This window comes from Electrophorus electricus, chromosome 9, assembly GCF_013358815.1.
Source record: "Electrophorus electricus isolate fEleEle1 chromosome 9, fEleEle1.pri, whole genome shotgun sequence".
In the NCBI taxonomy this organism is placed as follows: domain Eukaryota; kingdom Metazoa; phylum Chordata; class Actinopteri; order Gymnotiformes; family Gymnotidae; genus Electrophorus; species Electrophorus electricus.
Window position 1 is genome coordinate 9,406,471 of NC_049543.1, and position 15,744 is coordinate 9,422,214.

The following is a 15,744-nucleotide window of genomic DNA, read 5'->3' on the forward strand; positions in this document are numbered from 1 at the left end:
TATATATATATATATATATATATATATACTATATATACACACACACACACACACACACGCATATACATACATACAAAAATGTCTAGTATGTCAAGCTTCCTCTTGACATTTCCCAATGGCTCACCTGTACTTTTTACTGTTTATTTTAGACTGCAATAGTAAATACCAAGAAACCACTATAACGTGACAGAATATGGAACTTGGTGTCATATCAAAATAGGAAGGGCAGAAAAAATCCTCAAGTCTTCCACTGTGTGTGACTGTCATTACCGAGACCCACTGACATTTCTAGGCAGGTAACGTTCCAAAACGTATTATTCATGTGAACTTAAAAAAAAGGTAATAAGGTCAATATGCCAAGTAACTTGTGAACAAATGTAGTAATGATAAAACATTTGAAAATATATAGGCCTTTATCTATTTCTGGGACTTGTTTGTAACGCATGATTTATGTTATAAAGATGCGTACAAAGGTATTCAAAAGTGCCTTGTCAAAATGAAAAGAAAAAATCTGCCTGGGGAAATGTGTGGTCAGACATAAATATTGTGTTCACATTTCAGGAAAGTTTGCTTTGCTTAGAGTGTAATATGAATATTTAACTCTTGTCCATAATGCCAAACAATAATTCAGTAATTTGATATAAATGTTTATACATGTGACATTTTGTCCATGATGTACAGTCATTTTTTTCTTTTTCCTGTTACTTTTTTATATTTACATAGAATGAATGCTATTATTATTTCTAATGCATGTGAATAAATGTGTTTGATTTTTTTATACACATGCAACCGATGAGGAAGATATGCATATATGTGAAAGTGAGCAATTATCTTAATATATATCACATAAATACCAAAAGATTCAGAGCACTCCTTCAATATTTGTATAATATATTTTTATAGAATGGTTTCCTTTGCCACACTGTGTAATCTATTATGTAAATGATTTAGGTGCTTGTATAATAAGCTTCATAAGAAATTATATTTGTATATGGAAATGACTTTTAAAAACATTTATTTATTTTCTGTATGTAGCATATCTTGTCATTTTTGGGGTAAGGCAAGTCTTCATCAAGATTGGGTTGTAGCCTTAAATAAATAAAGCAAACAATCAATAATATAAATGCATTTTCTCACTGTTGGTAAAAACATATATATTTTTTGCCTTTACATAGGTCACTACACTTGTAAGATCACTCTTCAGACCATCAATAAAGTATATATTGTATAAATAAATTGTATATATTTCAGTCATCTGACTTTTATTATGAAAGTACAATATTGAGTTAATCGGATGAGCAGTAACCCCTCAGTACTGGCAATACTGTAAAAGAAAGTTGAATTGTTATGTAATTCAAATTGCTATGAACATAAGACGTTTTATCATGGAACAGAATGTGCTTAATGAGCACTTCAGGATTATCTTAAAAGTTTGCACACAATGATGTTCATTTTTAAGTGTCTAATTTTATTTACAGCCACATTTATACTAGAAATACTGCTGATAAAGGACAAATATTTAACAAAGATTGTTAGCAAACTTGAAATGCTCACATAACATTTTTGAAGGAATTATTTGACCTCTAAAAGAAATGCTCCCAATAGCTTTGCTGATTATTAACATAATAAATACCTAACAACAAATAAAATTTAAAACAGATATACAAAACCTTTAAGTTTTGTATATTTAAGTGTGAAAACATTTTAGAAAATATATTTGGCTCAAATGCAGAAGTAAGAAAAAACAGAACACAGCACTTTACAGGCTCTAGAAGTCAGTTTCTTGCACTTCTAAATATATTCATTTTAAAAAGGTCTACTGAAATTACAGAAAACTGCAACTGAACTCCTGTCCTGTGGTCCACCTCTGAAACCACATCACTGGCATTCACACCCACAGGTGGTTCTGGAGTTCAAGAGTTCAACACTTGGATCGTTGTTGCTTCTAAAACCAGGCACATCTCACCTTCTTGCTTGTCCACATCATTTCTCCACGTCAAAAGGTAAATATTACCATTCCCCATGCTGCCCAAACATCCATGACTCAAATACAAGGAGACCGATTGGGGAAAGCTTTGGAGAGAGTTCTGTGGTCCACCTTACCTAGCATTTGAGATTGACAGTGTCTCTAAAAAGGTGGACAAGCCAAGTGAAAGGAAGAAATCAACTGGATCATTTTATCGTGTGAACCAGAACTGAACAAGGCAACTGACATCGTTCAAACAAGACAGTCCCAGTTTAACTCAAATGCCACATTCCCCCCTCCACCTACCTTCTTTTCAGTCTGCCACCTACCCCACCACAAACATGGCTTGGCTATGAAGGCAGTGCTTTGTGAAAGAATGTTGTGGCATACATTGCAATCACAATGGCTTCATGGTTGGGGGATCGGGATGCCAGGGGAGGTTTGGCCTTGGATCACACTGAGGTAAGTCACGGTGGGGTGAGAGAGGCTAGAAGTCCATATCCCAACCAGAAAGTTCATCTGGGGGAAGATCGTCTTCAGGTGGGTAGCTATCAAAGTAGCTGTGGTCCATAGGCCCTTTCAGCTGGAAAGAAGATGAGGGCCAAAATCACAGTATCTGCAGTACACTGAAGGACTAATGAATGCATGCCAAACCATGTCAGTCCAAACTGTAAACTGCTGCTTTTCTTACCTCTCTTTTTAACGGGGACATCAAAGTTCTGTCTTTCAGTCCAGCCCAGCTGAAACTAGTAAACCACCTACATCGCAAATAAAACCAGAATGATCTGTAGTTTCCAGTTTGCTTCTGTTCAATAGTGCATATCTTAACACCACCTTAATAGCATAACCTTCCAAAAGTTGCTCTCAATGGGACATTAATTATTGATTCCAGAGTCAGCATTCATAATAACAGAGCAACAAGCAACTGGCTGCAAATGACAGGAAAACAACTAGAACTAGTCCAATACAGAAGAACATATTCCTTTTGACTATTACCAAACCATCTGCCTGGCCAGGGGCTGCACACTACAAATCAGACCAAGGCGAGGATTGTCCACCAGGGTGCACAGAGATCAAGATCCATCTGCTCAGTTTTATAAACCAATCCGATTATGCATTCTCAGCACCGTGCCGAGAATTTGCAATAGTAATGAGACTAAAGGAGATCCTTCTGTTCTTTTCAGTGTATATCACCCATTATGCACCCAGACAGAGCTCACCATGCTAATGTATCAAAGGCAGCTGTCAGCTGAGAAAATATATGGCCCATATATGTCCACAAATCAACACTTTAGCCTCTGCATTATTGATAAGCCAAATGTATCATAAAGTGCCTGCTGTGATACCAGCTGTGGCCAGTATGCTAAGCACCCAACACAAGTTTAGGTTTGACTTCCCATACATTCAGCATACAATGAAAATGAGGTGAATTACAAAATAGGTTTTGTATGATTGAAAACTATTTGAGCAGTTTTGTAGGATTGAAACATGTTCAAGAAAGGTTTTACAAACAATAAACTTCACAGTAACCTCAAAACAGCAGGAGACCCAGCTTCCCCTAACTCCTCCAACAAGCTTGACCCCGAACAATTTCATGCCTGTCTTAACTGAGTCCAGATGTAAGTCAATAGAGCAGGTAAGGAAATAAACCTCCATCTTTCAAGGCCAAACAATCATGGTATTGTTCATGAGCCACCTGCCAGTGGGAGTGTGTGTGTGGGTGTTTAAACTCACCTGTGCTTCTTGATATCTGCTATTCCATTCTTCATATTGCCAAGACGCTCTGATGGGTTTTGTCTGTGGGGCAAAATAAAATGATGTGCAGTTATATTCATCTGCACTTCTCTTAATTTCCATGCTGAGGTCCTGAAAAGTTGAACAGAGGAAAGATCCTGTAGCCTGCAGGCCTTTGGGGATATACATTTTATGGTTCTTACTTGCAGAGCTTTCGTATAAGGTCCCCTGGCCTCTTGGTGATGGTCTTTGGGAAGTCCATCTTTTCCATGCCCTTCAGGATGAAAGTGTATATCATCATCTGATCTGAACCAGCAAATGGAGGTCTATGGAAGAAACCAGACAAAAAGGTCATTTTGTATATAGGCTGAGCCACAGCTATCATGAGTTGGGGGTACAGTGAGATTTTATCATCAGGGTGCAGAGTAATCTTAGCCTTGCACAAGCTTTCATAAAATCACAGACGTTTACGTCATTTCAGCCATTCACCTTCAGTAAAGAGAGTAAAGAGTTGCTTTGCCAAAACCAGGCAGGAACATCAAAAACAAACAACTGTTTAGAAACATTTCCCCCAGTGGCTGTTTGCACAAGGTTTTGCCCAAGCAGTTTGAAACAACTGAGACTGAAATTGCTGGGTATACTAGATCAGGATACTCTCACTTTGGAAGTGAATCAAGAGCCAAAGCCACTTGTTTGGAAGCATTTAAATTCCTTTCCCATGCTAAGACCAGCTACTCAAAAAAAAAATGTTGTATCGGGTTAGTTACATTTGGGTATATTCTCATTTAATGCATGCTAGTGTTTGAGGTGTATCATTATCAATTTAAAAATTGAACCTCCACTTTAAAAAGGGAAGGCTCAATGATTACTTTTCCACATTTGACGAGCACAAACCTTCCGGTCAAAAGTTCGAAGATCAGGATTCCCATTGACCAGAAGTCCACACTGAGGCCATGTCCTTTATTGAGAATGATCTCAGGTGCAACATACTCAGGAGTTCCACAGAATGTCCACGTCTTCTGGCCACACTTGATAATCTTTGCAAAGCCAAAGTCAACCTGGCACAAAACAGACCAAAGCAAATGCAGCAGCTCTGCTAGGGCTGTTATTTTGTTTCGTCAATCCAAAAGTATTAGTAATTCTCAAAGTTCTGTGCATCTTATTCACTTTTATTACCAGTTTCACATATCCTTCTGAGTCCAGCATAAGGTTCTCAGGTTTCAGGTCTCTGTAGATGATTCCTTTGTTGTGGAGGTATTCAAATGCTTCAGTCACACAGCCCACGCAGAACTTTGCAGTATTCTCATCAAAGCTTCCCCTATAAAAAATAAGGGGTATGTATACGTGAGGAGGGGCTTTGTAGGACTCTATACTACTCTAAAGGGTGCTGCACACTGGGATTTACTAAAAGAATTTAGCAAATACATTTCTGGAGATTAAAAACAGTAAGAGTATGTGGTTACAATTATGTCAAAGGATTGCTTTAAGTTATTATTTAGTGCTTACAAAAAATACTTTCCCTAATATGGCCATAGAAAGAACAGTTAAGTCACTGAACAGTACTTACACCAGAAAGGGGAAGTTCATCAAAAGTGATAGGAACTTCACTGGTTCTAGTATTTGTATTGGTTTCTTCCATTCTGCCTGTATGATCAGTGGGAAACTAACCGGTCTCTCAGCAGACTCCAGATCTCTCCACCCAGACACGCCTCCAGCAGCATATACACATACTTGCTGTCCTTAAATGTTTGGTACATTCTGGAAAAAAAAAGAGAATGGACAGTTGCGTCATAAAGTGACTAAGTACTAAGCTATTAAAAGCATGGTGTTCAGTTTTGTATTTCAATACAGAAACTGGTCATTCCTGGACTGTTTCTCATCTTCAATAGCACAGACTCTCATATGTGTACTGTATGTATAAAACTGAAAAGACAAAGCCAATGCCATGTCATTAGTAAAATGCTAACACTATGACAGCTCTTATTACACTCAGTAGAGCACTGTTTTCTGTATATATCCAGCTATTAAAATATTATCTGTAATGTTCCCAAATCATAACATCAATGGGCTGCGTTCAAATAATCTGTGCCTGAACAGGGGTATTGAAGCTGGAAGCCGGTGATGTTTTTCCAGTCACTGCTTGAACCTACCTGACAATAAAAGGGCAGCAGGTCTCACTCAGGATCCTCCTCTCTGAGAGGATGTGCTCCTCCTGTCTGTTGTCCACAATGTGATGCTTCTTAATGCACTTCAGAGCAAAAGTCATGTTCTCATTCTTCACTTTAACCTACAGAGCATACAAGGCATAGTACTGTCAAAAGACAGAATCTCCTCAAAATGCCTTTCACGTCACACCTTTTAAATCTGCAAGCATGCAATCTTATTTGGCAATTTAAAGCTACTGCAATGCTTCGTGTTCATGAAGGTGATACTGATGACATTTAGTATGAATGTAGGTCACCACTGAATGGCTGTTTACAGATGTAGCACTGCTCACCAGTTCCACCCTGCCAAACCCCCCTACTCCTAGAGTAGCAATGATCTCCAGGCTACTGAAGGATATAGTCGATGCAAAGTCTTTCTCTTTGAGCTGTAACACATCAAGTGATAAGGTGGAGCCGGAAGGAGTGCTACTCCTCGATCTTCTGCAAAACCAGAAAGGGTGGTTCAGGGTTGGTAACAAATCGGTCAATGGGTGATATTTCTCTTGTAATGTTGACCAAAGATCACTTCTTGCAGTGACCTTGAACACCTAAGCCACTGTCTGTAGTTCTTACATGTAGCAGTTTGTGTATTTAAGACAAACCAGGAAAACCTGCAGTGCATACTTTGCGTTTCTCTTCTTGTCATCACGGGCTAATGTCTCAACATAGCCCTGAAGATGTTTCTTCAGTTCATCGAAAGTGCCGACGGTTTGAGTGAACGTTCTGGAAAGATTGTGCAAAAAGGTTGTAAGCAACTAAAGGGAAAATATGGATTATGTAAAGCATATAGCACTACTGAAAAGGGCAAAAGGTCTGTGCTCTTACTCTCGGTCAATCACAAGGCATTCTACGCCATCTTCTTCCGCAATTATATTAGCTGACCTGAAATCGTCACTGCACAGAGGTAGTAAAGAAACATATGCATTGTGTTGAATTGTGTTGAATTCTTGACTCATTGGAGCTTCTCCAGGATGATGCATCACTTTAATCAATTATTTATCAATGCAAGTTGCTACCTGCAACATCTCTAACAAGGGAAACTAACATGTGACGTAAGTGTACGAAGATGTTTACCTGATGAGGGCCTTCTCCCCAAAGTAATCACCTTTTCTTAAGGAATTGATGACCTGTGGATCCTTTTGATCCTTTGTGCTTTGGGTTACTTTAACCTGTGTGACACAATGTCAGATAGGTTTAATATGATTTATGGAGGATATAATGGCTCAAGGATGTCTACCAATTTTATTAATGAGAAATGAAGTTCCAGTAATCTTAATGAATCCTGGTGTGAGGCTGTGCTATTGCTATTAGCACTAGTCACCAGTGTGAGCTGAGAATATACAACATGTTATACAGTTAATACCTGACCACTGAACTTCAATATTTCCACTGAATATATGAATATATAGTGTAAATTGAATTTGAAATGGAACAAAGACTAGGAGGTGCAGAATGTCAGCACTGATACAAGAGTATTTACACCTACACTAGGTGTCCATGTCATATTAGGCACTAGGGAACCATATTAAATTTTTCTGCATGTTGCCCTATTTCCGTATTCTGTTTTTCTCAGCTTTTACCATGATGGGGCATCCAGTTCCTCCTCATTCTTGTAAAGTGATCTGTCATTGACCCTCTTGACCCAATGGGAAGCTTTTCGGCAGCTAACGCTAATGGGCTTATTCCCAGCACGCCACCTTGGACAGGGTGGCGACAGGCTGACGTGAAGCATCATTTCCGGCACTTAAATCCCCCCCCCAGAAAAGAACACATCTGTCGCCTTCCCGGTCAGATCCGCCCATGCGAGCAAGGCCTGCTGGGAGGAGCCAAGCTGGACACCCCATGCTAAACGGTTCACCGTCTCTTAACCTTTGCAGTGTTGGGTTACTGATTTATCTTAACACATTCTGAACCACTACAGAAATGGACAAGCATTTCCTATGTAGCCCCTGGGATGGTCAGTGTTATTTTGGAAAAGTACCCATAGCAGCTGACTTCAGATCAGCATGGTTCTCCTCTTAGAATGCTTAAGCTTGGGTAAGGGAGCCTGATATCAGCTACAGGGAGCAACATCTAGCATGAGGGAAGATACATTAAACACTGAATAATACTGTAATCTTCACTATGCAGAGTGCCAGGGTTCACCAAATACTGGTTAAGATGATTTTACTGGACTCTGTTGTAAAGGGCCATTATCAGAGCCAATAATCCCAGGACTATCTTACTGCACACTGTAAAATTAGAAGAAACCTTTCTCATATACTATATGAAGATCATGAGCATACAACAGTTGAGTATTAGAAAGCAATTTCTGGCATACATAATAAATCTACACCATGGACTGAATTATGAGACTGTCAATAGCACAATTTATTTAAAAGTCGCATCAAATCAGCAACAAAGCATGACATGGTCCAGATTGTGTTACCTCATGAATCTATTAGTACATCTAACCACAACTAACTTTAATTTAATAGAAAAAGATGTGTGCTGAAGATAATACCTTTCCATTAGCAATGATGTAGAAGGTGTTTCCTTCCTCTCCCTCCCGGATGACATAGTCACCTTTGTCATAATACTCCTAATGAGGAAACACAATAAAAATGTCATTTAGGTATTGATTTCCCAGTGAATCACTGCTGCCTTCTTCCCGTAAGTAAAATCCCAAAGGAGCCCAGAGGAGGGCTGCCATATGTCACTCCGAAACACTGCAGGAAGTTCCACACTGCATATGACGTCTGATAACTATTATGCTTTGATAAGCTTGTTTTAAAAAATGCATCGGCTGGAAGGCCCCGAATATGAAAGGAGAGACTAACTACACTTGTGGGTAGACTTCAGAATGTCTCCATGTCTCCGCCTGGTCTCAAATGCAGTGGTAAATGAGGATTTGCTAATCTGGTTGAAACAGCTCATCACACTGAAGCATGTAAACCGTCATCACTTACACTCTCCTCTGATTCTCTTAATCTTACCTATACACTAGAGCATATTTCCAGGAGTTGCAAAGGCATTATATCAACTTTGCATCTTGGATCTCAACCACTGACTAATGTTCTCTGGAACCTTCTGCTGGAACTTTGCTTTCTGTAGCTCACTTGGTAGAGCATGCTGAGCAAGGTGCTAGCAACACCATGGTCATGGCTTCAGTTCCCAGGGGAGCACATGTATTGTTACATGATAAATATGTTGTTTGTTTGTTGTATTTGGGGGGGAGCTGAGATATGACAGATATTTTATGGAAAATGTCAATCATATGTCATAAAGCACATCATTTATTTTGCCTAATCTAAATATAAAATAAATGTGTTAGTTTTATGAATACATAACCAATCAACGCTTTACTTTGATTAGTACTGTAGCTTAATCATTTTACCGTCATTCAGTGCTCTAATGATAACCTTTAAAATTAAGCGAATGAGTAAATATTACATAATTATTACATGAGATTCATCATTGTTACTTAACATATGGTGGTGGCATGTATTTGATGTTTTGTGATTCTGGGGAAAAAAAAAAAAAGTTTATAGCAGTTCAAAAACTTACAAACTAGCCATAATCAGTTTCTTCGGTGTATTTTGTTAAGCATTATAGAACATTAATTACAGTTTCCGGAACACCACAAAGGCCATTGGTGGTCATTAGAGATAAGTGTGAGTCCTGTTGCTATATCTGTGACCCAAGCACGCATCCTCTTGGCAAGACTCTGCTGTTGTTTCATCTGAGAAGTTCTCCAGGCGAGCCCTGGACCTCTTTACTCCAGGAACTCCAAAACATTTGTCCACTCCAAGTTTTCCTCACAACATTCCATTCCCCACTGTTTAATGATGGAGGTCCATATTATCTGCATTCTGCAGTCCAAAACATCTGGGCCACTATTGAGTTACACCGCTTCCCATTCCCTTGGGACAGAATATAATCAACTCCATCGGAATGATTGAATAACAGAATTTTTCCATTCAACCCTGGGGAACAACAATCGGGAGGAATGTCCTTGAAGTTTTTTTTTTTCAGGAGGTGGGGAATGTGAAGAGGGTTATTTGACACAAAGCTGACAAAGCCCACACTCTTTCAGAAAAACATGCTTTTGGCCCCTCAGATAAATCAGTCAGCAGAACCAATTGGTGGTCACACAGGTCTTTGACAAATCACAGCTCACCTCCAGCTTTCTCCCTCAGCCCCTCCATCAGAAACACTTTCATCTGGCTTTAGTCGAATGGAGACGGCAATATTTCAGATAATTACATGTAAACAAATAGCTATGACAATCTACTTGACCGTGATCTGACAGAGGTAATACCCTCCAGCACAAGGATCATTGATGGTTGGTGTGGCACTTAACTGACTGTATTTAACAGGGTATCCAATCAATTACAAAGAGATAAGATCTTTACTTACCACTTCCAAGCAGTCAACAATCTTGGTAAGTTTGTCCTCTGGTAGACTGGCCAGAAGTGAAACACTTGAATTTGAAAAAAGAAGAGAGACAATCAGTCTTCCAAAAACAATCAGGAACCGAGCATCTTTAGAACACAATAGGGATCTTTCTGTGAAATTATGTGGTACAGGGATAATAAGGAACAGTTGTGTTTATTTCAACTCAAATTAGATTACACTGATTATTTATTTTTTTCCTACTAACATGATTAACTTAGCTTTCAAACGGAATAATTCCAATGGCTTTCACTCATGTTTTCTATCTAAATTGTATATACAGGGTCACCAAGGTCATTTCAAACATACTTCCAGGCCAGCACAATTGAACTCAGAGCCATTCAAACCTTCATTTAAACCTATGCTTCACTTGAGGCTTCATCTCATTTCATGATGAGATCAAATGGCTGTGATGTGGCGCACGACATGCCAGTCAAATCACCTTCTGAGGAAGTTGCGGTGCTGCTCGTGTCGCGCCTCGGCAGTCATTCGCATGACCTTGTGAAAGACCTCTCGGTCGAGGACCCAGGTCTTGACACCAGTGGCCGCTGCAACCACCAACAAAACAGTGGGTAAGGGAGATACCAGCGTGCTGTTGAAGATTGACCCCCACCTCTCTGTGGAGGACCAGATTAACCTGCCGTGAACCTGTCATGATGAAACACCAGATGCTTCCGAAAGGATGCTTAGAAATCGGATATGTTTTATTGCAGTGCATCAAATTAAGAGGAAGCCTGTTAGACTGATGAACTGGTTGCCATGGATGTACAGTGCAGAGAGTTTTATTCCACTTTGATAAATATCTTTATCTACCCTCAATTTTACCCTCAAATTTCACGTCTTGATGATGTTTCTGTTTGAGAACCGAGGAATATGGTCAGTATTCTTTCAGAATTCATAGTATCACTTCACTTGGAGAAAGTGCTCTGTGCCAAAACAAATTACATTCTGAAATGTCCAAAAGCTTTGAATTGCAAATAAACCAGGAATTTACAAGAGTGCTCTGGTCTCTCACTTTTCTTTATTCAAAGTCCAGGGATATAAGTGGATTTAAAAGTCTAAATCTGAAACATCCTCTATGTGTGCAGTCACCAGGTTGAAATAATACACAAATGAACTGTTATTCAAGCACAGTTTGATTTTGTCTAGACGTACTTTCACTTCCAATTTTTCAATCGAATTTTCTGGTGATTGAGCTCAGGATAAATGTTGTCTTTTCTCAATCCACCATGAAGTTGTGTTTATATTTGCATAATTAACCATATGTCAATTTGGCCTCTCCTCCATTGTTTAAAATACTCTTTATATATTTATAATCTCATTTAAAATTATAATGAACTACTTAAGTTCATGGGGGAATGAACTCCCACTTGCTGTCTGGACAGCAGAGCCCCTCGCAGTCTTCAAACGCAGACTGAAGACCAATGTATTCGTGGAATATTTAAATGACATCTGAACCTGCTCCTATATTGACTAACTAAATTAGTACTTATTGTAGGATATTGTTTATTACACTGATGTTGTTTAACAAAGTCTAGCACTTATTATTTATTATACTTATCATTGTTTAAGATAGATGATTTTGTACTTCTAGGCATCAGCACTGATCCCTGTATTTCTACACTATTCTAATTCATTGGTATATTGGACTCTAATCTACTCTACTGGCTAGGATGTATTCTATGAGTAAATGATAAAGCACTTTTTTAAGTCGCTCTGGATAAGAGCATCTGCTAAATGCCATAAATGTAAATGTAAATATACTTCACCTTTAACTGATGCAGTCCTGGTACAGTTATATAAAATAGCTAATTCTCCAAAGGTTGTCCATACTGTGATTGATGTGAGCAGTTTGCTGTTTTGATAGACGTCTAGGTTACCATCTGTAAGTAAAAATAAGAGTAGAATGGGCCAACTGAAACACATTGCCTAACAAGGATTCTGGAAAACTACAAGTATTTGAAATCTTTAACAAAAAGAATTGATTGTGTGTGTCTTTAGCTGGATCCATGGAGATTCCTACCTGCCAGCACAAACAGGTGGTTTCCAGGTTCACCTTGCTTGATGACATACTCTCCCTTCTGGTAGGTTCTCTCATACATGCACTCCACCATGTCTTTGATCTGCTGAGGTTCCAGCCTCTTCAGATATCGGTTCTTGTTCAAGGCATCTGTTAGGAGCTTCTTCACACTGCCAAATACATAAATCACACACTCATGAATCAGACATTCATAAAACATACATACATAAATCATATATACATAAATCATTCTATCTAAAAACATACATTCATACAATCTATACATACATTCTTCCTAATTATCCAGTGCACTTAGACTATACATCATGTATCACTAAAGAGTAATTTCGTATTAATTATGAACATGATAGTAAACCTGTTGCAGTGATCTGGCACTCTCCTTATGTTTGGGTCTTTGGTCTTATGTAAATTATGACATCCGGGCAGTAGATGCTCTTTGGGTGATGTTTTATTGTCAAATTATTCAAGGCAAGCTAAACAGAAAGTTCTTCAGGCACTCTCTTGGGTTTTCACATGTGCTGATTGTTCAATGGTCTGTACCAGCATGGAGATAATAATTCTCCAGATGGTATGACCTGATATAATGAGAGCTCCCTCAACATGGTCTCTATGGAGATTATTGTCTGAATAGCACAACCTAATTAATCATGTATAAAAGATGATGGCAGTCCTAGAGCCCTGAACACTAAGAAAAAATGCAGGTATGGCGTAAGTGACACTTTTGAAGTTAAAAGTCATTTGGGACAGGCTTTATATTGACATTAAATTTTGCTATAGGTCTAACCTTGGTTCTTTCCAGATCCGAGCACTCTCAAAGTAAAACTTGGGCATGGTTCTCAAGTCAAATGTCCGGGAAGAAGGTTCGGCAGACACTCCAGCTTTGGCTCCCCTCCTCTTGTTGAGGGCATCTCTGAGCAGACCACTGAGTGGTTCACTGGAATGGGTCTTATTGGGTGAAGACAAGCTTTCTGCATCTGCCTGGTTCTTCAGAGCTTCTTGCAGTTTGCTCATCTGGAGGCACTTGCTCCTCAGAGCCTCAGAGATGTCTGTAACAGCTTGGCTCTGCTTGGCTAGCTGCTCCTCCAGATGCTTGATGTGGAGCTGCTGGGTGTTCAGCTCTTCATCTTTCTTCCTCAGCTGGTTCTCCAGCTCCTCCACCCTCAGCCTGTGGACGTGAGGAGCTCCGCTGGACTCACCGTTCACCTTGGACTTGGATGAGCTGTTGACCTTTATGAAGGGATTCAGTTTGACTGAGCCATTTCCCATTTTGGCACCAAGTTAAAACTACAGAAATGAATGAAAAGAGGAGATCATTATGTTTGCAACACTGTCAAACGTACATCAACCAAACAATGTAATGTACGTTCAGATTTGTGATGGAACTTGTTGAATACCTCACGTTGCCACTCATTTCCCAAAATAGTGAACAAACTCTCACAGTTATTCTCAAAATTCACACAAGATTACATGTCACACATGACATTTTGGTTCATCATTTGTATGGTAATGTGTGTATGCAGGCTGTTTTTTTTTCTTAATTTCTGATGTGGTGCTTCTATTTGAACCCTACAGGTCACTCTGTTTGATGGCAAAGGTTAGAGGACCCTTTTTATCTGTCTATTAATGAATCATCTCTCAAATGCACACACACACACACACACACACACACACACACACACACACAGAGAGAGAGAGAGAGAGAGAGAGAGATTTAAATAATATCAGGTGACCTAAAGTGATTCTGTCTACTAATCAATTATTCAGGAGCTTTGATGATATTTAATAGCTCTGGCACCCCATGCATCGACTGCACCAGTTTATGATGATGTAATTCATTTTGGTCATTTCCTGGTGGATTGGACTGAAATGGTGTACCGACATACTACAAAGTTCATTTCTAGGCAAACATATAAACAAAACTGGACATTTTACACTGGATACTCCCACTCAAGCAAAAATGCTCAAAGACAATTAGGCCTATAGTGTTTACTATAATGGAAATCTGACTAACCGACATAATGACGCCAACACACTTTCACCATACAAAACTATAGTTCACTTCTAGTGAAAGGCCATACACACAGAAAGAATATTATTGTTGTTTGATGTACTTGGTTTGTAAATTCCATAGTAGGTTACAAAGATGATTTGATGTTCATCCTTCAGTATTAACAAATAAAAGCCCTAACAAATAAAAGTCTCTTTTAGGACAATCTATTAAATGATTAGACTACACATCATCCTACATCTTTAGCTTTGGCGGTGTTAAACTATATAATATACATAAAGAAATGAGTACTCTGTAACTGAATTCACAATATTCCATCTTTATATAAAGTTTCAATAATAAAGATAAACGAAGTCGAAAAGGATGTCAACACAGTATTAGTCAGAGCTGTAAGCCACTGTAAAACTAGCCAAAGTCTTACAGTTTATTATACACGATCAATAATTTATGTAAAGATTATAAATTGTTTATACTAGAGTCTGATAATAAGCGGCCAAGAAAAAAATAGTGTAAACATTTTCGAAATATGCTTGAATATTCCGTTAGCATTTTATCAGATTTTTTAAAAGAACGATGCACCTGTTTTGGGCTATGAATTACGTTTAAGATAAACAAAGTACTAACTTCAAAGAAGGTTTGTTTTCGCATGAGTAAAAACGCACGAAATACACTGAAGAACTCACCTTTCTGTATTTACGATCTTGTACGAATTTCCATCTACGTCCCATCTACGAATGAAGACACAAAATCGAAAGCCTCCGCCTTTTTTCGATGCACGAGACAGCGCTCGCGTGTATGCGCCGTGACAGCTACCCTGCACGACACCGTAATGACTGGACCGGATACCGTCTTTGGACCCGAGCCGAAACAATGATGCTGACGTGACGTGATTTTCAGTTCTTTTGTTTTCTTATTAGACTGGGTTTACTGTGTGGTGAAGCATTCTCAGACTTTGCAAAGCGGTTTATCCAGCCTGTCAGAATCTTGCATTAATAGGAATATGTTGCTCAGCATAGGAAGCATTTTATGGTCGCGACCGCGCGTTAATCTTGAACGCTCTTGACTCATCAGTGTGGATGAAACACATTTCATGCCAGTTTATGTTTTGCTGAGCGATTTGTCCAAAGGCGAAGCTACCTGTAAAAGGAATGTTACTAATGAACTTGTTTTTCTACTTGCAGATGCTTCACACAGGCTATGCCATATGCAGTCGCGCGTGAAGGCTGTTTCTTTGATCGGTAAAACTTTAGTTTGCTCGTGGCAAAGATTGTTAGCTTCATCAGAGAAGCGGCATCGTATGGCTCTATGCAAACACCATCCAGCGGAGCAGCACACTTTATACCATGCATAGGCCACT

The 15,744-nt window shown here is 39.0% G+C and overlaps 1 protein-coding gene across 3 annotated transcripts; it reads right to left on the reverse strand.

Moving 5' to 3' along the window:
* Positions 1-49: 49 nt before the first annotated feature.
* Positions 50-15,194, reverse strand: prkg2 (protein kinase cGMP-dependent 2). 3 transcript variants are annotated; one of them, XR_003412026.2, is made up of 20 exons: positions 15,071-15,194; positions 13,164-13,663; positions 12,362-12,528; positions 12,108-12,221; positions 10,781-10,886; positions 10,303-10,366; positions 8,408-8,485; positions 6,979-7,073; positions 6,730-6,798; positions 6,529-6,627; positions 6,198-6,345; positions 5,851-5,987; positions 5,369-5,458; positions 4,877-5,018; positions 4,595-4,758; positions 3,904-4,026; positions 3,701-3,763; positions 2,658-2,724; positions 1,967-2,549; positions 50-1,089 (listed from the first exon to the last, which is right to left on the reverse strand). XR_003412026.2 is itself a non-coding variant. In XM_027029648.2 (19 exons), the coding sequence occupies exons 2-19, from the start codon at positions 13,643-13,645 to the stop codon at positions 2,454-2,456; spliced, it is 2,304 nt and encodes a 767-aa protein (XP_026885449.1). In that variant the 5' UTR covers positions 13,646-13,663; positions 15,071-15,194; the 3' UTR covers positions 1,448-2,453. The 3 variants fall into 3 exon arrangements, 1 of the variants encoding a protein (XP_026885449.1); XR_003412025.2 differs by having other exon boundaries at positions 50-1,324; XM_027029648.2 differs by lacking the exon at positions 50-1,089 and having other exon boundaries at positions 1,448-2,549.
* Between the last annotated feature and the right edge of the window lie 550 nt (positions 15,195-15,744).

Bases quoted from the DNA above. Each gene is read 5' to 3' on its own strand.
- prkg2 (XM_027029648.2), bottom strand. From the start codon at position 13,645: ATGGGAAATGGCTCAGTCAAACTGAATCCCTTCATAAAGGTCAACAGC. The intron at 5,988-6,197 runs GTGAGCAGTGCT...TATGCTCTGTAG, and splicing joins GGTTTGGCAGGGTGGAACTG to GTTAAAGTGAAGAATGAGAA. The intron at 2,725-3,700 runs GTGAGTTTAAAC...TTTGCGATGTAG, and splicing joins GCAGATATCAAGAAGCACAG to GTGGTTTACTAGTTTCAGCT.